Source organism: Rhinolophus ferrumequinum, chromosome 9 (assembly GCF_004115265.2).
Source record: "Rhinolophus ferrumequinum isolate MPI-CBG mRhiFer1 chromosome 9, mRhiFer1_v1.p, whole genome shotgun sequence".
Classification (NCBI taxonomy): domain Eukaryota; kingdom Metazoa; phylum Chordata; class Mammalia; order Chiroptera; family Rhinolophidae; genus Rhinolophus; species Rhinolophus ferrumequinum.
This window is the reverse complement of record NC_046292.1, coordinates 61,125,929-61,147,766: the sequence shown is the minus strand read 5'-3', so window position 1 is coordinate 61,147,766 and position 21,838 is coordinate 61,125,929. Positions and strand designations below refer to the sequence as shown.

At 35.4% G+C, this 21,838-nt stretch overlaps 1 protein-coding gene across 23 annotated transcripts in view; it reads right to left on the bottom strand.

Annotated features, from left to right (window-relative positions):
* ADGRL2 (adhesion G protein-coupled receptor L2) overlaps positions 1-21,838 on the bottom strand; it is a 262,905-nt gene that overhangs the window by 82,275 nt on the left and 158,792 nt on the right. For all 23 annotated transcript variants that reach the window (XM_033114137.1, XM_033114136.1, XM_033114139.1 and 20 more), the window contains one exon: positions 2,936-3,149. In XM_033114137.1, the coding sequence (XP_032970028.1) occupies positions 2,936-3,149 (214 nt within the window). The remainder of the gene's footprint in view (positions 1-2,935; positions 3,150-21,838) is intronic.

The window sequence follows — 21,838 nt, the reverse complement described above, 5'->3', positions numbered from 1 at the left end:
TCTGGTTTCCTAAAAACATCTTGGTTAGTATCAACATTAAAAGAAAACTACTTACTACGAATGTGCTACCTACCAATAAAAATATGCTATTACATATTATCTGTGAAATTAGAAGTTTTACAGCAATTTGTACCCATACTCTTACAGTGTAGATTTTTAAAAAATCCTTTTTCCATTGACTCTTATCATTTCTTAATGTTTTCACAATGTGCCTACAATGACCAGACTCATCTAAAAATTTTGCTCTTCTACTTTAAGGCAGACTAGTAAGTAAGCTAGAGAGCTAGACAGAATATTGTGTCCAGAGGGGGTAAAGAAGCAGAAGGATGAGGGTGAAAGCTTTGGATATAACTTATGAAGGGTTTTCCTAATAAACGAAATATAAAAAGCAATAATGTATAATAAATTCTGTGATACTAAATTTTCTTTCCAAGTCTCTATGTTTCACATAACTGGGACTGCTGGATATTAAATGCAACAGTTCAATCATAACTAACCACAATTTTAATATCTTACATACAAGAAAACTCTAAGATGCCAAGAGTACCAATATTTAGAAAAACAAAAGATGCCAAGAGTTATGTGCTCTGTGTTAAGGCAGAGGAGAGGCAACCCCCATCATCAGCAGGCTTTTCCATTCTCTCTCTATGTAGGAAGGCAATTGTCCAGGTAAGAGAGATCATTTATAGAAAGTTTATAATGTACTTTCCAGCACATTGTTTTGAAAAACTAAAACCAATAGTTTATTACCCAAACAAATATATGTCTAGAAAGAGACAGAGAGAGAGAGAGAAAGAGAGAGAGAGAGAGAGAGAGAGAGAGAGACGAGGGCAGGGACAAGTGTGCAAGTGCGTGCACTATATGCTTCCTTAAGTTGCGTTTGTTGTTTTTATTTTGTTTGTTTTCTAAAGCTAAGGATAAAAAGAAAGAGAAGACCTGCCACAGGCTGGGAGGAAATATTTGTAAAAGACGTATCTGATAAAGGATTATTATCCAAAATATATCAAGAACTCTTAAAACTCAACAATAAGAAACAAACAACCTGATTTTAAAAAATGAGCAACAGACCTGAACAGACACCTCACCAATGAAGATATACAGGTGTCATGTGAGCAAAGTGAAAAATGTTCAACACAATGGGAAATTGGGGAATTGCAAATTAAAACAATGAGATACTACCACATACCTATTAGAATGACACAATTCTAAAACACTTACATCACCAAAAATAGGTAAAAGTGTGGAGTAACAGAACCTCTGACTACTAGTGGGAATACAAAATAGTACAGTAACTTTGAAAGACTGTTTGACAGTTTCTTACAAAACTAAACACACTCTTACCATAGGATCTAGTAATTGTGCTCCTTGGCGTTTATCCAAATTAACTGAAAACTTATATCCACACAAAAACCTTAACAGATGTTTATAGCAGCAATTATTCATCATTGGCAAAACTTTTAAGCAATCAAGATATCCGCCAATAGGTGACTAGATAAATAAACTTTGGTATATCCAGACTAAGGAATATTACTTAATGTTAAAAAAGAAAAGAGCTATTAAGCCATGAAAAGACACAGAGGAAATTTAAATGCACAGTACTAAGAGAAGAAGCCAACCTGAAACGGCTACATACTGTATGATTCCAACTGTATGACATTCTAGAAAAGGCAAAACTATGAGACAATGCAAAGATCAGTGGTGCTCAGGGGTTAGGAGGGACGGAAAAATGAGCAGATTGAGCACAGAGGATTTTTAGGGTTATGGAACTATGCTGTGTAATACAATAGTTCCCCCCTTATCCGCGGTTTCACTTTCCAAGATTTCAGTTACCTGAAGTCAATAGTGGTCCAAAAATATTATATGGAAAATTCCAGAAATAAACAATTGATAAGTTTTAAACGGCACACTGAGTAGTGTGATGAAATCTCGTGCCAACCTGCTCCGTCCCAACCAGGATGTGAATCATCCCTTAGTCCAGCGTATCTATGCTGTTATGTGCTACCCAACTTAGTAGCATCTTGGTTATCAGACCCGCTGCCATGGTAGCTCAGGAATTATGTTCAAGCAACCCTTATTTTACTTAATGATGTCCCCAAAATGCAAAAGTAGTGATGCTGGCAGTTCACATATGACAAAGAGAAGCCATAAAGCACTTCCTTTAAGTGAAAGACATATATATACATATATGTGTGTGTGTGTATATATGTATATGTATATACATATATATATGAAAAAACATTGTATATATAGGGTTCGGTACTATCTAGGTTTCCAGGTTTCAGACATCCACTGGGGGTCTTGGAATATATCCCCTTCAGAGACAAGGGGACTATTGTACTACAGTGACAGATACATGTCATTATAAATTTGTCAAAATCCATAGAATGTATACCACCACAAGTGAACCCTAATGGGCTTTAGGTGCTAATCTGTTAATGTGGGTTCATCTATTGTAACAAATGTACCCTTGTGGTGTGAAATGTTAATATTTGAAGAGGTTGTGCACATGTGCCAATGGCAGTATAACTCTCTGTACTTTCTGTTTTTGACATAAAAAGTTTGTTAATTTAAAAAAAAAGGAGAAATTATTACCAAAGATCCAGACGTTTAAACATTCTTGATATTATAAAAATTTCAAAATTTTGAAACCCTAAAATACAAGATTACATTTGAAATATATATCTGTACTCTTTATTTTGTGATATACTAAAAAAAATAATATTATTACATATTTTTTCTGATATGTCAACCTATATAAAAACGGTAAGACATTTAAACGTTGAAAACTTACAAAGCAGAAATTGACATTAGTAGGTAAAACCCTAACCCAGTTTAATAAATATGCTGAGATATGGACTGCTTCCATCCACTTTGGAGTTATTATACCAATGTGGATGTAAGTGCTAAAATAGGAGAGCAAAGCATGAATATTTACCTTTGAGTCATAATTTTGAAGGCATCTGGGAGGTAGCAGTCTGTATTCTCCATCTGAAATGGGTCAGCATCACAAATCTTGTCATCTGTGCGACCGTAGTTAGCGCTCTCAATCATGATGACATCACTGCCTGGACATCGCAGATCTATAGAATAACCTTCACAGGATAATTCTCGCCTAACTAACCCAAATGGTAAAGCTGCTCTGCTGAAACCTGAAAAGAAAAAATAATAAATGATTAATTAACTCACTTATGAAGCATATTATTTCAATAAGGCATTTTTTAAGTAATATAATTCTGGTCTATATTCAAGAGAGGTCACACAAACTATGTTTTTTTAAGTTCTCCATTCGTACATTTAGTAAATAATTCCTTGGTTCTTTATTATCTGTCAAGAAGTCATTAGATTTTTTAAAAAATATGTATCTTTAGCTGGACTATTTTACCAGTTAGAGACAATTTAAAATTACTCTAAACAAAACATTTTCTGTATCATCTAGTCACAAACGGAAACTAAGTAGCTCTTTTTAAGTAAATTCAGAGAAAAATGACAAATTTAATCAATGGATTTATAAACATTGCTGTTTTACAGAATGTAGTAACAATGAACCAAGAAAACAGTTTTCATTTATGCAATGGAGTAAAAGCTCTGCTACACACTGGCTTTACTTATCATTTAATGTAGACATACTAATTCCTGTTAATAGCATTGCCTTAAAAACACTTTCATTTTAGCAGTTTCCCCCTAAAATAACTAAGCTACTATGGCAGTAACATACCTATGGCACAATAACTTATTTCAATTTATACACACTATTTAAAACCGACAAAAATCAACAGAGGGCATTTAAAGGAGGCAGTCCTGCTCCAATCCAGCCCAGCACCTTGAAATGCCCAGAAAGGGCAAAATTTCTTAAGGTGCATTTTTGTCATCTACAGAATGGAGAGAAAACATCTGTGGTGTGTTACTTTTCCTACCTGTGTGACTCAAAAATGAAATAATGCACATGTGAGTGAATAATGAAAAATGCTATATGAACTTATGTATGATGCATTATGGAGCGTATAGATAACCACTGTTTGTGAGTGCTGTGAAAAAGATTCCCAAATGGAATAAAAGATTAGAATTTTAAATTTAACCAGTTTTCAAGCAGGTTAAGTAGTAACAGAGCATGGGAGGAAGCTTCGCAAAAGCAGAGAAAGCCAAGAAAAGCCAAGAAGAATGCTGTGGGGGAGGAGCACATCTGTGGTATGCAGATGTGCTACCTATGGGGTAGCGACTGTTATCAAAAACTTCTCTTCCACTGTCTCCATTTTTAATTTGTTCTCTAACCTGTTGTCATGTATAGCATTCCAGTAATTTTAGTACTTTTTTCTTATCGCTATCCTTTTAATCACTCTGCATTATATCAATTATTCCTTATATCCCTTTTTATACAAAAACATGGACATTCAGAAGTTAAACTGTTCCAAGATATAAACTTCCGAATTGAAGAGCTGGGTTGTGTACAGGTCAGTCCCACGCCATAATTTGTCCTCTTTAACTTACTGCCTCTTTAACAATGCCTCTTCACTAATTCAGTGAAAATGAAAGTCACCTGGATAACCGTGCATCCTTTCCAAGATGCAAATAATTCTCCAAAAGGTTACTGGGTTACACATTGGTATGGCTTAGAAAACCAGCAATTCTCAAAGTTGGTTGACCTCTCAGTTCTACTCAGAAAACTAAAAGTGTGATTGGAATGAAGAGAAGAAAAGGACATAATTTGGAGCACAAACATCTTCAGGTGATTGTAGCAAAACCCAACCTTGGTAGGTTTTCATTAAGGAGGTTTATGGTTTTATGAGATGAATAAAAGTATGTGAGAGGTACACTACCAATGAAGAAGAAAGAAATACAGAAACGGAGTTGGAAAATATCAACACACACAGTAAACATAAACAGGCCAGCCTTTCAAAAAGTTTATTTATGAACTTCCTTAAGTTCATAAACTTCTACATGTATTATTGTTTTCTTCCATTTCCTGATACTGTACCGCACTGCCTATACAAATAAATCTGCTTGAACTAGTCTTATTATATTTGTTTGAATTGAAAATACTTTTAGGGCTTCAGAAGCTGACAGTTTTGTGGCAAAAGCTGTGTGGAAATTCAAACAAGTGACATCATAAAATTTTGGAGCGCAGCCCATTTTAAAGGCAGAGATGATCTGCAGTTATAATTCCTTGATAAAAGGGAATAAATCATATTACTAGAAAATATTGCAAATATTAGACCTTATTATTAGAAGACTGTCTTGGAGCCATAATTCACAACTTTTACTATTTGTCAAAAATATAGGTTTACAAAGCACTATGGTTTTTAAATTGAGCCCTTTCATTTTTATTGTTGTTGATAGTTTGCAGAATTACAGTTATGGTTCTAGGTGAATTTTCCTCTGCTTTTGAGAGATATTTGAAAAGTTGCATAGTTGACTGTTCCGCTGTTTGGTAATTCAGAGAGAGGATTTTTAAGCGTTAGTTGTAATCATACAAAAAGATAAAGTAAGGAAACAGAAAAGGCAATGGAAAGAGCAGCACGCTTTAACAATTTAGTAGATTTCCAATGTACAAAAGAGATCATGGTACTTATGTTTTCACTGCACAGAACTGAATGAGTTTTTTTGTTTTTTTGAATGAGTTCTTAATAGAGAATAGTGAGTAAACAGTGCTTTATTTAATGCCACCTGTCTATGGTTTTAAGTCATGTGTTCTCTTTTCTAAATTTCTGCTCTGTCACCTGTTTCCATTGAACTTTATACATATCTTTACTAAAGTGCATATTATCACATGGTACTGTGCATATTCATTTTTAACATGTATCTTCCATGCTAGCTTGTGATGATAAGTTCTTATAATTCCAGTGCCTAGATTGCTACATAATATAGAACTATAGTAAGTGTTGTCAAACCAATTCGCTAAACTGAAGAACTAGTATTTATTTAACACAATATAAATTGCAATGTGTTTTCCTCGGTAATATCTAGTTCCTTTATTAGTGAAAAATAAAAATAGCAAGCATTAAGAAACAGATAAACTAGTTATAATCAATGAAAACTGTGCCACCCTCAATAAAGAAAAAACAATATTTAAATTCTGTGAATCTATTATTTTCTAGGTACTGCAGAGGTTCATTAGTACTTCTCACAGACACTTGAGCTACACGTTTGTGAACTTTCCTTTATTTAAACCCTGTGTTTCCAATCAGAAATATGTCCATAAAAAAGTAAAAACAAATATTATAATAGCTAACATTTACACAGCAATTACTATGTTCTGGCACTATGCTAAATGCTTTATCTGGATCACCTTTTTTTATGCTCACCACCAGCAAAAAAAAACACCACAAAGGAGTAGGTAAAGTTATAATACAAATTTTAGAGTATGAAACTAAGGCATCAAATAGGTGGTAATTCAGAGCTTCAAGGATTACTGTCAGTTAGATTCGAATCCATTCAGGGTTCTCAGGACTCCAGAGTCCATGCTTGTATTAATGGCCATGAACAGAAAAGTACTCGGTGACTTCTCAAGCCACCTTGTTGATAGCCTGACAAGATTTATACATTTTAATACAATCTGAAATTCACCAAGGCATGTTAGTAAATTTGACAGGAAACAACTACTGGAAAGGTTCACAAAACCAGAAATATTGATCATAATAAAAACTGCAGGGGCGGCTGGACGGCTCAATGGTTAGAGCGCGGGCTCTTAACAAGAGGTTGCCGGTTCGATTCCCACATGGGCCAGTGAGCTGTGCCCTCCACAACTGGACTGAAAACAACGACTTGACTTGGAGCTGAACCTGCGCCGCACCCCCGCCACACACACACACACACACACACACACACACACAACTGGATTGAAAAACAATGACTTGACATCCTGGAAAAACACCCTGTTCCCCAATAAAAATTGGCAAGAAAAAAAAACTGCATTTGTGGAAATGTAGAGACATGTGCCATAAATATAAAGAGAGCCTAATCTACACTTCAAATATGTACATATGAAAACAGTAGTGATAAAGTATGGGCATCTGATTAGCCTTGTGAGCTAGGCTAAGTCGTTTTACTTTTCTGGGTTTTAATTTCTTTTTCTAAAGAATTAAACTCATTTCAAAGTTGTATTGAATTTCACCAGTTTATGATTCTAAACAGGCAAGCTCCTTTTAATCAGGTACACATGCTATTCTAATATTTTCCAGTGATCAATAATTGTTCTGTTTCTTTAAAAAAAAAACCAAACATATGAGAAAATGTTAACATGGATGTGTTGTGACACAACATGTTTGTAGGCTATATGGTACTGTCATGATAATTCTCAGAAGCATGTGTGATGAACGAGGCAGGACTCACACAAATCACAAGCAGACATCTTCCTGAATTAACTTTTAATCAAAACCTTAGTGGAAGAGAGAAAATAAACGTGGGTCAGTTATGCAATCAAAAGAAAAATTTACATAATTTTTAAAGAAAAATGTGCCTTCTTTGGCCACATCATACTATTTCTCTGAAAATTTCAGGGAGTGTGCGTCCAACCTCTTCCACTGACAATGGTACTTCAAAGGAAGTTTGGAACGTCTTAAATAAAACAATGACAATTAACATTAATTTTAAAAATTCAGTATTTTCACTTAAGTAAATCTTACGAAAAGGCAGAGCAAAGCTTCTTCCTAAGCGCATTTGTTTACCCCCTTATTTATATACATTAATGACTTAATATACTGAGTCACACAGAAGAAATCGCAAGTATGGCCATTATTTCTTAATCACACTTTCTTCCTTTGTACATGAAGTGATTCTTAACTGTTCCAGTGGGGTATTTCTGAGAACAATTTTTTGAAAATCACTTGCCAAGACTATAATATGGCTGATTCCCAAACATGACTTTGCATCAAAGTCAGCTGGTGTTTTTAAAAAGAAACCTTCAAGCTCTAATTGAGACCTACTAAATCAGATTCTCTGTGTTCAGATGAAGCTGAGATATCTGTATTTGGAGAGGAAAAGGTGAAGTTATTTGCAACATACTGCTAAGATGTGCCAAGAATTTCTCCAAGGCCTTTTTATAAATGAGTTTTTCTCTATTCAGATTGCATATTTTTAAGCCATTGTCATCATATTTCCTCTTAATTCTTTAATATAGTTTTATTTTAATCTTTGAACATATTCATAATAGCCACTTTGAAATGTTTATCTGCTAAATCTAATGTCTGGGCCCACAAAGAGGAAGTTTCTACCGAACGCTTTTTCTCCTGAGTATGGGTTAACTTCCCTGTTTCTCTGCCTGTGTTGTAAATGTTTTGTTGTTGTTGAAAACTAGACATTTTAAATGATATGCTGTTAGCAACTCTTGATTCAGATTTCTTTCCCCTGAGAATTGTTGCTGTTGTGGTATTTTCTTTTTAGTATCATGACTGTATTTAAATCTGTAGAATCTGTCTCCTGCATAGTGTGCAAGCTGCTACGTCTCTGCTCACTGTTGTTATTGCTGCTGTTATTTTAGCTCTTATTTTTATTTTCTAGCCTGGCTTCCTAGGGATCACCCCAGTGCTGGTATAGCTTCGTGATCAGCCACTGTATGAGGAGAGACTTTTCACAAATACCATGAACCCAAAACAAGGTCTCTACCCTCTGCTGACTGAGCTGAGTGTGAGTTGGGGAAAGTGTTCAAAGTTCAGGCCATTTTCAAGTTAGCCTTGGTTATTTAACCTTCTGCCACGCCCTCTCTCTTTTCCTCAGAATGTGTGTGTACCTTCCAGTTAGTCAAGAATGCACAGAGAACTTTTAGCCCCTTCATTTCCGAGATTTCCTGGATATGTTTCAGACCGGCCCTCCAATCTCCACACACGGGACCACACTTCAGGTTTCCCCCCACCTGTTTTCCGGAGTTGACTACTTTTACTGACCACGCAGCCGGGCACGGGCTTCCACTCTCCACTCCAAACCAAGCTAACTCACCCTGGCATCAGAAGCACCGAATTCCAAGGCCAGCCTTGCCCTAATCAAACTTCCACAATGAAAGGCTGGGGGGCGGGGGTGTGTGTGTGGGTGGGGGGGGGAGGGTAATAGGAGCAGCCCCAGGCTAGAAGGGTTTAAACTTCCAAGGCTCATACCACAAATTCTATGAGCTTCTCATAAATAAATGCTTCCCAATTTCTTATTTGGCTCTGATTAATTTCCAGACCTAAAATGGTTCTTGTTGACAATTGTGTTCAGTTTTCTACTTTGGGGGGAGAAGAAGATTTGCTACTCTCTTCACCCCATCATCACCAGAAGTCCCTTGAAGGACTCTACAAATAATTACGAACTATAAATTCTCAAAACAACTGTATAACTATTGTTATTACCACCATTTTACAGAGGAGGAAATTGAGGCCCAGGAATAAAATTAAATTTTCCATGATCACACCTCAAATACGAATGAAAGCAAGGTTGGAAACCAAACAATTCAGTTACCGGTTCGTGGTCTTAACTGCTACTTTAATGCCTCTACAAACGATGATAACCAGCAGCAGGTTTGGGGGTAGAGGATGTAGTAGGGGAGTACTGGGTGCTTCTAGTCTTAGAGGAAGAAGGGCAGGGAAAGGAAATGGTGTATCTGATGGTCCAGTATTCAATGAAATTCCTCAGTCAACAAAATCAACGTAAAGAAATTCCCAAATCAAAGCCTTTTAATCACACTATTACTATGACATTTATCCGAAGCTGAATTTTCAATCTCTATCTGAAAGAAAAAAAAAAGCATCCCAACAAGTATAATCTAATCCATCTTGCAACTGTGACAAACGAAGAAAAAACTTGTGGGAGGCCCCGTGAGTAACGAAATCAATACTGCAGCTTTGTGCTGTGCAAATGTGAACACTGCCAAATAGTGGTGCTTAGAGTAAAATGAACTGTTTTGCCCCATTTTCTCCACTCTGAACAAATGATTTTGAAAAGACAATTCCCCCGCCCCCCCGAGAGTTATAAAATGTCAAGCAATAACTCTCTGTGCTTTATGGCTAGTGATTAGAATAAATACCTCCCAGCAACAGGTGCAGGGACTTAGGATTGAAATCATTCACATTCAGGGGATAACTCCTAATAAACAGATGCACTGCTGCCAGATGGGAATTCGTGAGACCAGAATTGGAATTCTATCATTGGATGTTGCATCATTTACGAGCATTTTTGCAAGAAAAGATGCTATTCTGGCAATAAATAGTACATGCTGCTATAAGCTTAGCCTTCTTATGGACTTCAAGCACTTGATTGGGAACAGTTAGCTTTGCTAATATTGTCTCCATTTAGTCTACTTTTTGTACATCTCTGTAAAATCATGCATCCCTATAAGAGTCTTCTTATTAAACGGTAATATAAAACTTCAACTTTTCTGGTACTGTTTTTCTTAATTACTTTGAACTAACCCCTGTCATGGATGCTACTGCTCACGCTGTCTAGGGTTCCCGGAAGCACCGTGACTTTTGATTATCAGGGACCTCTATGGGAGTGAGGCTGTGACTTTAAGCTCTCCTGAGACATTAAGTCAGGCCAGAGTCTACTACCAGTGTTAGCATTCAAAATCTCTGATTTATTCTTGTTTATATATGTTAATGAGATTTCTTCCTAAAAAAGAAATGAGAAAAAATAAGAAGGGGACATGATTTCAACCAGGCTGAACTCTAGCCTACAAGCTTCCAGAAAACTTATTTCCATTTCATTATAATTTAGATGAAAACAAAATGTTAAAAACAAACCTAAAAGATAAATTATTTAACTAGCAGTTCAACTTTTTCATTTATCTCTGGATATTCATTAGGTCATCAAAAAATTTTTTTAAAAATCAAGGATTTATAATAAAACTTGTCTTTGTATACTAAAAAGCAGTATGTTAAAAACATTTCACGTAAGTTTGCAGAATGTCCCTCTATTGTTTTAGTTACTGTTAGTCTATTTAAGAAATAACTATATCAATCATACCCTAAAACATCCAAATTTTTTTTGGATTCATTACCATATAATTCTTTTAACCTGTCAGTAATTATGTGAGGAACCTAAAAAATGGGGAGAGTAAAAAACAAACCTTTGAATTTGTTTTCATGACAAGAGTAAAGAAAATAAAAGAATGCAATGTCATTTCCAAGCTTAAGCACCCTAGCTTTGAAAATGTAGCAATCTGTGTGACGTAAACTTGGTTATTAGCATGAAACACAAAGCAAATCCTTACAGAAATATAAAGTTCTTGCAAAAGAAAGTATTAAAACAATCTATGATCATGTACTATAAAATAACCAACTTAGCATATATGAGTTGATATGCCTTAGTTTCATATATCATTTGATTTACCAACTGTTTTTTTTAATTTGGGATATATTTTAAATTATGAAGCATTTCAAACAAATGGTTTTCTAAGAAGACTATTTAGTGTGAAGCAAAATCAATTTATATGCAAAATACTGATTTAAATTGGAATATACAAAAAATTCCTAATACACGCATGACGAAAAATTAATGCATAATCAAGTCCAACTACATAACAACAAGGGGGGAAAAACTTTATCTTTGGGATTTGCTAAGAGTAACAAAATTCTGGACACTGGACACTCAGATAAAATTTTATTTTTAGAACACCATCAGCAGATCGGTTCACACATTATTTCTGAAATCCTCTCAATATTTTAAAGAGAAAATATGCATTATGAGTCCCTCACGACATTTTGGGATTAAATTCCTCATTAGAAAGAAATTCATTTCTCCCACTGGAAAACTTGTAAACCACCGATTAATAATTCACACGTGCCACTAAAATATAGCAATTTAAGAGTTATGAAATGCTATCTGTTTAATTCTGAACTCTAAAAAAAAAAATCCTGATAAACGTGACTATTAAAAATAATATATACCACAGAAAGAGACGCTTTTAATAGTCTCAGCATATAGCTGTAATTTCTCCAAAGTCCACAAATATATTAATACTTTAATTCTTATCTACTTTTTAAAAAATAGTGACTTTTTTATTAAGCCACAATATTATCCTTACCACTCAATAACTATGTTTAAACTATTCCCCCTGCAAGTATATTTTACTCCTTTTTCTCTCGAGCAACAATTACTCTCCAAAATCCAGTTCAAAGCTCCCCTAACCACGGGGAAAAGGAGAACCTGAGCTCAGGTTTAGTTCATCTATTTGCTTTCTTATGATGAATATTTATTGAGCACGTACTATGTGCCTAGTACTCTTCTAGATACTGGGGACATTAACAGTCAACAAAATGACAACAATCCCTATGCCTGGGTAATTTACATGAGGAGGGAGTCCTCCTTGAACAAAAGTATCATATCTATCTGGTTCACCATTATAATGCCAAAACCTAATAGTCAGTTTACATTGCTCTCTTTATAGAAGGCATGAAAAAAAGTATGTTAAATAAATGGATGTATGAATAAATGGAGTGCATGAACAACTATGAGCTCCTCCATCAGAGCAGGGAAAGTGCTCTAAGAAGGGTCTCAACTTAAATTCCTTCCCTACTGAACTCTGAGCTGCTCTATAGAAAGAAGTGAATCTTATTGCCTTTTGTATTCTTGTTTTACAGCACAGTACATGGCACATAGTAAGCATGTCATTTTTATCAAATTTTATTTTATGCTTTATTTTACACTTTAATTCCTCATATAGAAAGATGTCAAATGTACACAAGAACATAAAATGAAGATTTTTTTTCCATAGGGGGAAAACACACAAGTATGTTTTTTATATATATGTTAACTTTAAAGTTTCTAGTTTCGATGTTTAAGCTATGTACATTATCAGAAAACGTTTTATATTTAAAAATGCAGCCTTAAGGAGATAAAAAATATAACAAAGATGACATCTCCAGAGTCCCCAAATCAGTAAGACTCAACTACGATATGCACTCTTAAATGACCACCTGTTAAGAGTTCAAAATCATCCAGGAGTTGTCATCCTTAGTCATGCAAAAGGATCACAAACACCAAAGGAGCAACTTTACCCCTCTCTCTTTTTTCCCTCCAGAAAGACTGGGAACAGTCTTTATATTTATTATATTTCATGACTAGTTAAAACCCGTTTAATGTTAAGAAGTTACTATCAGAAAAGCAATTTCAAGTCATTCGCACTTATCAAATTAAAATGATTAATTCTGTATAATGTATTCACTGATGATGACGGCAACAACAAACAACAATAATAAAACCTAGAAAATAATCACAGAATATGCAACAAAACATCAGTTTCATCATCTCCTCAGGTACAACAATCTATTTCTATTTCCATGTTGATACTGTAATATAATCAAAATATAAACAAAAATATGAAATGTGTTCCCTTATTCAGGGACTCGCGCCCCACCCTCACCCCCAACTATACCGGCTAAAGGATTCTATTCCTTTGCTGTGACCTTATGAGTCTGATGACTGAAACCATTTAGGGATGGTGACCTTACAGTATTCCTCAGGCAGGTCTCCCAGATCAGAGTCAAAATTTCGATTCTAAGTCCATTTGTTAATGCCTTGCTGTATTTAAACATACACAAGTATTTTTTTAAAAAACCCACAAAAAGTTATTAACCATAATTTCATTTTTTAAAAGGTGCATTTAAGTTGAAATCACAAGGACAACAACGTGTATGAATATTAGATTTCCATGTCCATTAACTTTCATTTGGCAACAATAAACTCTAAAGGTGTAAAGAAGTTACCAGTGTAACAAGTGGCTTCCTTGTTAAAAGTATCCTAAAGGGGGGCCAATTAATACCACTTCTAAAACTTATTTGAGTTAACTACATTGAAACTGCACTGAAACCACCCACTCATTTCTCTCATCCCCAAACAGGAATCCAAATGTAATCACATTCAACCACTGCTGACTCAAATGTCCTAGAAGGGAAAGGCTTGATATCTCCATATACATCCAGGTGAGGTATTTATTTCTCACTTCACATAGGAAAAGAGTAAAACAGCCAGAAACCAGTCTTGACTCTCATATCTTGACTTTTCACAAACTTACCCAACACTAACCACTTAGATCACTTTAAAAATGTCAGCCATTTAACCTTTCTCCCACTAAAGGGAGAAATATCCTGTCTTTTTCTCCCCTACATGTTATAAAGGGCACTCTTCCCCTAAAACCTCAAAAGACTTCTTGAAGTTAGGGCTTTTTTTTTTTTTTTAACTGAACACACGCATACTTATGGAAGATGACAGAAAGGCTTTTCTGCTAAGGGTAAGAAGGCATTTTCCAGCAGGGCTCTGGGAAGGGAAAGGAAAAAAAAGCTTACTGAAGTACTTTTCTACCTCAAAAAAAAAAAACCTCATGAGACTAAAGTTGATTTATTTCCCCCCTTTTTCCTCTAAACAATACTGATAATCATATTCTAAACTATGCTACATACATGAAATTTTTAAAACCCAAAATCTAGACTGTCACTACTAACACGTAAGACTACTCCTCCTTTACAATGGAAGGTTTTTATAAGCAGTTGTAGGATACATTTCTAAAACATATACAGAGCTTAAGGGAATAACTAACCAAATAAGTAATATGACATCTAAAAAAATACTCCAGTGAACACTGTACTACTGTGCTACTACTTTTCTCAATGCTCCCAGACCAATACTGTAAAATGACAAAATGAATGAGACCCAAATGCAGTAGTGAGCCCATTTTGTCAATTTCACTTGAAAATGCAAACTCAAAATAATCAATAGCACCACCAAATAGAAATAGAATTTCTAATGTTACCTCTTACAAACACATCTTTGGCAACCCCACCTCGACTTTTATTGCTCATTCATTCATCCATTTGTGTTTGTGTCCTTAGCACATTCTAATTCTTCCCTTACACTCTTCTAGATTAAGCCTTAGAAACTAACAATTCTCAAGTTGTAGGCAACTCCACCACTTCCACAAACTACAGAAAGTTCACTCAGTGATAAAAAGTCTTCCCTAAAGCAGAGATGACTTATAAAAGTACTCTACTACCTGTGATAGTACGAGGTAAAACAGAAGCCACTTCCCAAAAAGGTATAAAGGTTATCAAATAATTCCTTAAGTGACAATATAATGACTTTGATTTCATGGGTGGTTTTGGTGTTATTGGTGGTGTGAGGTTGAGGTTTGTTCAATTTTTAATGCAAAGATGAGATTCTAAAGAACACAATCTATTTTCAAATCTGTGTCACCAGAATATTCAAGGAGAGAAGGAGGGGGGGGACAGAGATCTTTTAAACTGGAATTGTAAAGTTACAAAATGTTGCTTTAAAAAATAAATACTACTGCTACTTTTCTGCAGAGTTAAAAGTATATCCTTTCTTGTATTTTAACTGCCAAGCTGAACATCAAGGGAATGAAGAAACAGCATAGCGGCAGATTCAACTGTATAAACTTTGCTCCTATATATACATGTATACAACGCATTGTCATCTTTGCCCCAGATACCAATTGTGCCGGGGCAACAGAGCAGCTTCCACTTCTGGTTTCAAACATTCTAACAACACACAGGTTTGAACTACCGTGGTCCACATCTACACAGATTTTTTTCAATAAATGCTGTAAATATATTTTCTCTTATGATTTTCTTAAAAAACATTTTCTTTTCTCTAGCTTACTTAACTGTAAGAATACAGTATATAATACATATAACATGCAAAATATGTGTTAGTTGACTGTTTATTACTGGTAAAGCTTCCAGTCAACAGTAGGTTACTAAGCAGTTCAATTTTGGGGGAGTCAAAAGTTATACACAGATTTTCAACTGTGTAGAGTCTGCACCCCAACCCCTGCAATGTCCAGCGTCAGCTGTAGAAGGAGTTGCAAGAAAGAAGCTCTTAGGAACCCTGTCTGAGCCAGTGTTCATAATGCCCTGGTATACTAACTACTCTAAAGCCCCTTCCCTGGTACTTTAAATGCTTATTTCCCTTTACAACCTCAAATACTTTTAATTTCACTCTTACAAAGCTGAATGTTACCAGATAAAAAAGCCTGCTTACTAGTCAAGGCAAAAACAAAACAAAACAAAACAAAAAAACAAGAAAGGCTTAATAAGAGTCTCAAAAACAAGCTAGCTCTTATCAGAAAATGAGAGTAAGTTTAGGTAAATCTGATTTATAACGACAACAGACATGTCTTAGAAAATTACGTCTCTCAAGATGAATTGTCTAAACAAATAATACAAAGGTTAAAGACTTTATATAAGAACTGGTTACAAATCATGATATCAATTTCAAAGTAGGTAAAGAAAAAGAACAGGCAAATGAAATAAACGTAAGTAGCAAATAAATATATACAATGTTCCATTTAACAGGCATGGACAAAAAGAAACCAAAAATTAAACATGGTGATTTTTTTTTCTATCAAATTACCAAAGATTTGTTTGCGTATTGTAAAAGAGACAACCTCATGTATTTCTGAGACGACAAACTGGTATAATCTTCCTGAAAAAAGCCTTACCGAATTCCTTTCACAAGAATATATTTTCAAAAGAATCAAAAAATTTGACAAAAATTTAGATTAAAAGATATGCATAAAAAAAAATTAGACAAAGTAAAGGACCAAAATAGGAAAAAGGTTTAAAAGTACATCAGTAATACAGAATATGATACAACCCTAACAAACAATATTATAATATAAATATATATAATACTATTATAAATAATAGTATAATACATAATATTTAGTGATTTGCGAATGTTCCCAGAAAATTATGAGAATTATAAATCTACTGCTTTTTGGGAAAATAATTATAAATCTTTTTCCAAAGAAGGAAGGAAGGGGGCGGGGCGGAAAGAAGGGAGGGAAGAAGGGACTCAGGAAGTGAAACCCTCTTGGCAGAGCAGTGACCAGCTCATAGAAACCACTGGGCTCATTAATCAGGAGGTGTTGAAAACTGGCCACCATCCCTGGCCACCAAGAAGCAGAACTTGAGTTAAAGTGAGCAGGTGAAGAAAAAGGCACTCAGCCCAGGACTATAACAGAAATCCTCATGGGAACAATCTGAAAATATACCATCTTTCACACTGAGAACTGAAGTGTTTCCTTCACCTTCTCAGTTTTGAGCAACTGGACTGTGCACCCTGAAATGAAGACCCTGGCGGTTTTTCCAAAGACTGTATATCTCTCTTCCCTACACCACAATTCCCTTACTGCATCTGAGATACATATTCCTTGGATAAATCAATAAGGAAGTATTTTGCTCAAGCAGCGGTCTGTATCCATGGGTTTATCCTAATCCCCACCTCTTCCAACTCACAATTACCTTCTTTCTGTGAAGTGTTCCAAATTTCCCCCAACTCAGTGCAGGCTTCTTCCCAGTACGTCCCATGGCTGCTGCTTTGCTGATGTTTGAGTTAACCCCTACATGCTGAAAAGTGGACCGATTGTCTATTTTTATGGAATTAACTATTTGTATAAAGAAGCAAATGGTACCTGTGACAACAAAGTGCTGTGTAGAAAATTCCATGTATTTACCCCATATATTTTACTAAAATATACAGTTAATCTGTATACACTATGGAATTGAGTCTTAATTTATTCATATTCTAAAATCTAGTATATGCATCCCTGCCTTTGTAACTTTCTTCATACAATTCTCCCTCCATTATGCTCAGTTCTGGGACCCCCTTTCATTTAGGGCTCTTGAGCTCCCTTCTTTAAAGCCTTTCCTAGCAGAAGATACAGTATAAAACTATCATGAAACGAACAAAAGGCAGACTTGATTCAGAGAGGAGATGATAACTTTTGCCCGTTATGCACATAATACAAATTATGTGCATAAGACTCCCAACGCCACAATAACAAATGTTAGGTTTTTCAAAGGAAATTCATTTATTGCCAAAGGAGAAGAGAATTAAAGGAGGGGTCGCTGTTATTGCAGTGCCCCACACACCCCACTCTTGTACACTGAGTCTTAGTGAAAAGGCAGAGTAGAGCCAGCACATCCATACTTTTCAGGATGCCCCAAGAATGTGGACACAACCACATTATCCAGTCATATCCCACAGGCGGGCTAATTTGCTTGCTTGCTTCCTGTGTGCTTTAAAACCTAGTTGGCTGCACATGTATCTTGAAAGTCTTGATCTTCTGGGAGAAGAAGGCTATTTCTATGAACTTCTAACCATATGCTATTTTGCAAATGTACACTGTCCATCACAGAGCATCTAAATTTGAACCCAGGCTCCTCTGTTTACTGCCAAGTGAAGTTGTTCAAAGGTAAAACTCTAAACTTCTGTTTTCCAATCTGTAAAATTGGGATAATAATAGTTCCTACGTCTCGGATTTTGTAATGGTTAAATACGTTAAATAAACTCTTCAAAACAATGTTTGGCGACTTTAAGTGCTCAATTTTGCCAGCATACTTGTCTTCAAAAGTGGTACATTTGACACCGGGTCTTAAGTTCTAGATTCCATCCCCATTGAACTAAGAAAACAGCCTAACTGATAAATTATAAAACAGCTATAATTGAATAACTTACATGTAGATAATTTGCAGATTATAAAACCAATTATAGGTCACTAGAAATAAGCTAGTCCCTGTTGTTCCCATCTCTCTTTCCTGTATTTTGAGGACACAAAATTCTTTTGCCAATTGTGTGTGTGAGCTTGCATGCACGCGCACGCACACATACACACACACACACAGAGTGTAGATAGCTCAGGAAAAGGGACCATGATTTGCAAGAACTTAGAATATTCTACACACAGTGTACATTACCTCACTTAATGATCACAGTGATCCTGGCTGAACCCACAAAATATCCTGACTGTTTGGAGGCTTCTTACTCCTCCCTTTTTTAGATTAGAAACAGGACAAACCTCCCCTGAGGGATCTTCTCAGACCACATACCTCAGGCTATCCTACCTCACTTCCTAAACTGCATCCTAATTATGACAAGACACCACAGGCGATTTCTACACTTACCACATGGCTTCAAACTGATCTATTTATGTGTTTCTCCGTCTATGTCTAAAAATTCCTTGAAGGCAAGAACGAATGCTTACGTCAGTTTTTGTCCCAAGCATCTAGCACAGGGGCTGGTTTTAGTAAGCACTTAATACATATGTGATGTTAATTTCACAGAAAATGGGGGCTATGGGGTATTTACCTAACGTCACATTATTACAAAAGGAATCAAAAGACAAATACCATATGATACCAATTGTATGTGGAATCTAAAGAATAGAACAAATGAACAAAATAAACAGAACCAATCTCAGAGATATAGAGGAAACACTGAGGGATGCTAGATGGGAGGGGGGTTGGGGATGAGGGAGAAGGTGAGGGGAGTAGAAAGCACAATCGGTAACCACCAGATTACCACGGGGATACGAAAGACAGTTTGGGGAGTATAAAGAGTAAAGATTTTGTAGGGTATCTGATGGACACTTGTTTTATTGGGGAGACCACTTCATGGACAGTGTAGGTACCTAACTGCTGCAGTGTACACCTGAAGCTGAATAATGATATATAATGAATGTATGTATATTATTAATATATAATAATAATAAATGTCAACTATTATATACATATATATATATGGTCACAGGATGTGCAGTACAGCGTAAGGAATAGAGTCAGTGGAACTGTAAAAGGTATGTGAGATGTCAGAGGGATAGTAGATTGGGGGCGGGGGGTTATCACTTTGTGAGGGGTATAAATGTCTTTTACGTTGTTTTGTACACCTAATAAAATAAAAAATAAAATTAAAAAAAATTTTTAAAAAGACTGGCTTTAATGCTCCCCTCACTATACCACGGTATCCTGTCAAGTCCTATCCGTAGTTACTTTCTGAGATTCCTGGCCACTTTGCTTCAGCAGTCTTTTAGCCTATTTTATTGTGAGCATCATTGTAATCCCACAAAACCTTTCCTAGGCACTTAAATGAAATCCATCAAATGCACATTTTAAAGGGACACATGGATCATGTTTCCATAGATTTTCCATAGGTTACATTAAACTTATTTTTATAATTCACTCACACAGTAACACTTCTGTGTATCGTGCAAGTGGAAATTTTATTTGGATTTCTGATACGAAACATTTCAAAGTCACTCAAAATTTAGTAACAGACATTTTAATGATGAAAAACTTCATTACATGCAATATTACAATTTTTTTCTCAGCATTCAGTTGTTGGCATTTTTTAATTACACAAACCAAATGATCACAGACTATAAAACTTCTGCAGGTTTCAATGGAAACAGACTAAAAAGTTCTGTATCTTGTCGCCTTGGTCACCTTTGCTTCACAGTGTCTAGTGAATTTGGTGAATAAATTAATCATCTTACTAAAATTCCATTTCATTCTGAGGAAGTATGTTTGCCTACACATTATTTTGTAATAAGTACTGGAAGTCTGTATGAGTATGCCCTCTGTGGATGCCAGAAAGAAAGAGATAGTTCTACAGAGGGGGGTCACAGATAAAGTTTTCCTAAGCCATATAGAGCTTTAAGAGAAACACGTTGGAATGTGCTTTCTGGAGCTGGAAAACACTCCATACGTTTTCATGTAGGGGTTGTCATCTTGCTGAGGCCCCTATATTTCAATCTCCTATTTCACTAACAAGTCCTTAATGAAAATAATCAGTTGTACCCAATATTTCTAACTATTTTTACCATTCACTTTCTCACTCAATGGGTTCTATATGTTAAATGGGCTGCAAAAATAGAAGATACTGTGGTGTCAAAAATCTAATGTCAATAACTTCCGTAAGGAAAATTATATAATTATCTTTAATAAGCAACTCCACTATTTTCTCAGGTACAATCAGGAATTTATTCATGATAATGTCCTAGTGTCCATCATGCCATGACATGAACTCATATGCTTTCTGACTGAAGATGGAAAAGAAAGTCTGCATGAGGGTACACACAGTTTCTATTGTGTTCACAGCCATAATCCCAGTACCTAAAAGGTAGGTACTTAATAAATATGTTAAAATGCCAATAGTAGCCTATCATATGTCCAAATGTTCTTAGATCAAATTTTAATTCCTGGAGATAATTCCACTTTTAATCTTTCAAACTCTATTTCCTCCTAATTCCCCTACTGTTATTGCATATTTCCAGTTTTTTGGCTCATTTATTCATCATTGCAACATTTACTGAGTGGTCACCATGGGCTAAGCAAGACACAGTATGTTGAAATGAATTTTTCAGTTTCTACTTTTCAGCAGCTCAGTCTTAAAAGTATGCAGCAGAGCACATCATACAGTGAGAGAAAGGTGAATAACTTCACAAAAAGATTCTTGACAGGGAAGATATCAAGGAAGGGTCCTTATGAAAACCATTTTAAAATCTCCAATATCAAGAATATACAAACTGAAACAAGTAAGAAACTGAGAGTTTCATTGGCAAAGTTAGTACATATCTGAGAAATATTTGGGTAGAGAAAAATGACAAAGATTACATCAAAGTCATTTTTTAACCTATTGTTGAAAGTATTCTGTGAAAATACTTTTTCTCACTACAATTTTTGTTAATCATCAAGGCTAACCTCAATTCAGTCACTCAACATTTCACATATATTTATTTGGGTATTTTGCAACCATATCGAAAGCTACTCCAGTATTTCGTAAACAACTAAAATGAAACCCCATATGCTGAGAAACTCAATGAAACTCAATTAGTTTGCTCTATAAAGAATGTCAAACTAATGTATTTTACTGTTTATCAAAAAAGGAGTTTCTGACTCACTGTTAACAGGCGCTACACTCTCATCATTTCATGAATGGCCCTTCTAAAAGCTCTCATAATTCATCGTCCCCATATCTTGAGTCCTTCTCTACTTGGGTTGAACGACCATTCTGCTACGTTTATCTTTCTTAAAGCAGATCTCATTCTCGCAAGCTTAATGCGTTTCAGAGTTCTCCC